Source organism: Wolffia australiana, chromosome 14 (assembly GCF_029677425.1).
Source record: "Wolffia australiana isolate 7733 chromosome 14, ASM2967742v1".
Classification (NCBI taxonomy): domain Eukaryota; kingdom Viridiplantae; phylum Streptophyta; class Magnoliopsida; order Alismatales; family Araceae; genus Wolffia; species Wolffia australiana.
In genome coordinates, this window is record NC_135848.1 from 15076586 (window position 1) to 15080674 (window position 4089).

General features: G+C 47.4%; 1 protein-coding gene across 3 annotated transcripts; it reads right to left on the reverse strand.

Moving 5' to 3' along the window:
* LOC144712126 (Glutathione S-transferase family protein) lies at positions 1-2515 on the reverse strand. Of its 3 annotated transcripts, none has more exons than XM_078586315.1 (4): positions 1758-2515; positions 1416-1665; positions 652-796; positions 6-233 (listed from the first exon to the last, which is right to left on the reverse strand). In XM_078586315.1, exons 1-4 carry the CDS (start codon positions 2498-2500, stop codon positions 208-210), a joined length of 1164 nt encoding a protein of 387 aa, XP_078442441.1. In that variant the 5' UTR covers positions 2501-2515; the 3' UTR covers positions 6-207. The 3 variants fall into 3 exon arrangements, 2 of the variants coding, with proteins under 2 accessions (XP_078442442.1, XP_078442441.1); XR_013583738.1 differs by lacking the exon at positions 6-233 and adding an exon at positions 898-1157 and having other exon boundaries at positions 597-796; XM_078586316.1 differs by lacking the exon at positions 652-796 and having other exon boundaries at positions 1-233.
* Between the last annotated feature and the right edge of the window lie 1574 nt (positions 2516-4089).

Here is a 4089-nt window from a genome sequence, read left to right on the forward strand (position 1 = left end):
GGTGTGAGCCTCTATTTTACTTGTTTGGATCTTTCTTATTTGAAGTGGTAAATCGCAGGTTTTGAAAACTGAGATAGAAGATATGATTCATCAAATCGAAGGTTTGGATCTTCCATTAGGCGGCTAATCCCTGCCACTACTCCCTGGTCGATCCCTACCTCCTCTGTTCTGCCTCTGTTCCCCTCACCATCCGAGGAACTCCGTCGCTCATCTCCCTATCGGCCTCCTTCCATCTGTATCAAATTGAGACCTTTCCTTTATCAGAATTTATGAGAAACTCCGCCATAAAGCGGACAGCAGCAAGTAGATAGGATCCCGATTGCCAAAATGAATCTCAAAAAAATTGTAAAGAAAACTATGATTTCTTTTCCCCACGTCACCTCCTTGGTTATGATCATTAATTTCTACACACAGCAAAATACGAATATTGATAGTCAGAAAATTTTATCCTACAGGGATTCTGTCAGTTTCTTCTACACTTGGGATGCCAAAATGGCGTAGTTCAAAAACACTTAGGAGAATGGCTAAGAAATGACGTTTTTTTGTAGCTCATTTAATTACAGAAAAAGAGAGAACATGATGAATGGGGGCCAACGTTGAATCAGGAAACATAGCAAAATGGTGTTGGTTAACAGATGTAGGACAATCAACCCCTGTTATGAGGTTTGGAAAGAGCCTCATGACTGCATCCAGCCGGTATAACTGGTCGAATGCCGCTGGGATTGAGAGGGAACAAAATCTTGTAGTAACCATCCATGATAGCACTGAAATTGCAGGTGGCCGCCACCTTTGGAACCTACAGTCAGCAAGAAAATACCACCGGGAAAACGGATTCAGCACTTCCATTGGTCGGAAAAAATGAGAAATAGATGAGTCTAAAAGGCTGATCACAAGAACCTTGACATGTTCCATGTAATTTATTTCAGAAGAACACTGCTCTACCCAACAAACCAGTTTACCCATTCTGGAAGTAATCATCATTTTTCCGCAGGGTTGTATTGCCATCATCACCATCATCAGCATCATCATCATCATAATAATCGTAGTGTTGCCATCCATCTGACGCTCGAACGAGTAATAACGACCATACCAGTAACGAATTCAACAGATGGATGACGATGACAACCCCACAAAACTGGATGAAGTTGCCCATGACCCTGACATGATCAGATGTTTATCTTAGCTTGGAAAGCGATGATTGACGATGATGATGACCACTCTTGGAAACTGGATGACGACGATAATTCATCATTGACCTATGGATGAAAGTGATGATAACTATGGCGGCTCTTGGAAAACGGATGACAATGAAGATATGATAATAACTTTCACTCCAAGAATTCTTATCCTACCCACATCAAAAATCATTCTTGAATCATAGATTAACCAAAAAAAACCCATCCAATTTTGCCAACCTGGTAGATATCCCGCGTGTAGCCGTAAAGGTTTGGGTACTCGATGAGCTTCTTCTTGGTGCAGCGAAACAGCCCATTATACACAAGGTCGAATCGCACAAGGGTGGTGAAAAGACAGACATCAGCCAGAGTCAGAGCGTCCCCGCACAAATACCGCGACTCGGCTAAGTGCCCCTCCAGAAGATCCAACGTCTCAAATAATTTCTCTGACGCCGAATCATAAGCTTCTTGAGACTGCGAAAACCCGCACCTATGCCGAAAAGTCTCAAATGTTTGATCCTTTCTTTGTTTTTTTTTGTTTGTGGCATTCCCCATAACGAAGAATTCAACTTTTTTCATTACCTGTAGACTCCGTTGTTCAGGTTGGGGTAGATGATCTGATTCCAGCGCTCGATCTTCTCCTTGAGATGCGGAGGACAGAGATCGGGCCCGCCGTTGGGGATCGAGTTTAGAAACTCGATTATACCGTAGCTTTCGTTGCAGACGACGGTTCTCTTCGACGAATCCCAAAGCATAGGGACGGTGGAACGGCCATCGTACCCTCCGATTTGGGATTTATAGACTTCCCTCACGGTTCGCATCCCGCCGCATCGATCAATCCCAGGGCCAAGATCTCGATCTCCGGCGCCATGATCGCGATCACCCCCAAATTCCCAGGACCCGTCAGCCCCCGGAGAGGCTACGGAGACGGGAATTAGGGTTTCCAGAGAGCGGAGGGCGCGGACGATCAGGGTTCGGTGAGCCCAGGGGCAGGGTAAGCCGACATAGAGATGGAGAGGCGCGGATTGAGAAGAGGAGTAGATGAAGTAGTCGTCGGGGACGGAGGGGAAGGCGCTGGGCGGCCGAGAGTAGGACCCCGACGGGCCGGGCGGAGCCAGCTGCCGCATCATCAGGTGCCAGGCGGCGGACCAGCCGGTGCGGACGGCTGCGACGAGGGTCTGCGGCGGAAGAGACCTTCCCCAGAGTAAACGCGCCGCCGCCGTGAGCGGGTCCGGCGCGGCGGTGGCGGAGATCCGCCTGCCGCCACGGCGGCGCCGCTGCCGTTCGACGGGGGAGAATGAAGAAGAATGGAGGAGAACCGCCATCGTCCTCTACCTCTGCTCGCCTTCTTCGTTCAAGTACTGCCACGTCTATAGTTCCCGATCGATCGGGACGTGGACGATGGACGAGACGGGACGAAGATTTCAACTTCGACCGATTCGTCACGTCCAGGAAATCGTCCGTTGAAGAAAAAAATCGTCCGCGTCTCGACTTTGCCAGTTTCGTCCCGTTCGGAGAAAAACCGTGCCGTCCCTTGTCCTGGACGAAAATAATCACGTTTTAAAATTTTAATAAATTTTTCTAAGTTTTTTAGGGAAATATGGAGGAGACAGAAGGCGGCGACATATGTACAATTACTCTTGGCCGGCGTCAGTTTGCGTGCGCAAAACAACGCATGGACTTTAATGCAAAACTGTCAAAGAATTGATTAGCGATGCCACATGGCACGATCTCAACTATCGGAAGCGAATCCTACGAATTTTCCTCCATCCCATGATAGGGAAGGTCGTGTGGTCTGGTCCGATTTTTTCGATCGCACAAAAGCACAGATTGATGTGCGGTCTGAATTTGTGCGGCAAAGTCGCACCGCACATCGCACAAAATTGGACAAAAGATCAGCGGGAGGGAAGAATGAGAGAACGAGAGAGGACCGAGCTGGAGAGAGAATCGATGGATACTCTACATTCATTTTTTCAAACTGTTTATTTCTAGAGCCCATAACATCTGTGTGCGAGAGAAAGACTATTAGATTAACTTTGACTAGAAGATGGATCAAACTGCGGAGTCCTTCCAGGATACTGCTGTAGCTGCGTACTCAAGAGAGGGAGGGAAGAATGAGCAGGAGAGAGAATAGTGAGCAAGAGAGAGAAGATAGACAGAGAGATAGAGGGAGAGAGACAAGAGGGAGAGAGAGCGAGAAAGAGGATGAGAGAGTTGAGCGCGAGAAAGGGACAAGAGAGAGAGAGAGAGAAAGAGAGAGAAAGAGAGAGGAACGACCCAGAGAGAGAAGAGCACGAGAGAGAGGAACGACTTAGAGAGAGAAGAACGCGAGAGAGAGGAGCGTGGTCCGACTATCTTAAACAATAGAAACAGAGAGGAACGAGAGAGAGAGAGAAGAGCTTGAGAGAGAATCAGAGAAAGAGCGAGAGAGAGGAACAATAGAGTGAGAGAAGAACGCCAGAGTCCTGGAGAGGCAGAGTGCGAGAGAAAGAGAAGAGCGATGGAGTGAGTAACAAGAGAGAGAATAGTGCGAGAGAGAGAAGAGCTTGAGAGAGAATCAGAGAAAGAGCGAGAGAGAGGAACAAGAGAGTGAGAGAAGAACACCAGAGTCTTGGAGAGGCAGAGTGCGAGAGAAAGAGAAGAGCGATGGAGTGAGTAACGAGAGAGAGAATAGTCCGAGAGAGAGAGAGAGGAACGGGAGAGCGAGAGAAGAGTGATAAGTCCAAAATGATTCATGTAATTACACATATTTTAACGACATTTTGGGACCAAAATGATTCACGTGTTTGATGAATATGTCTTGATTTACCTAAGTCTATCCCTTTCAACCTTATAAAAAAACATCAAAAATATATATCTCGGCTTCTTTTGAGCATTCAGTCAAACTCCTCACAGGCGTTCGACAGAATCGGCC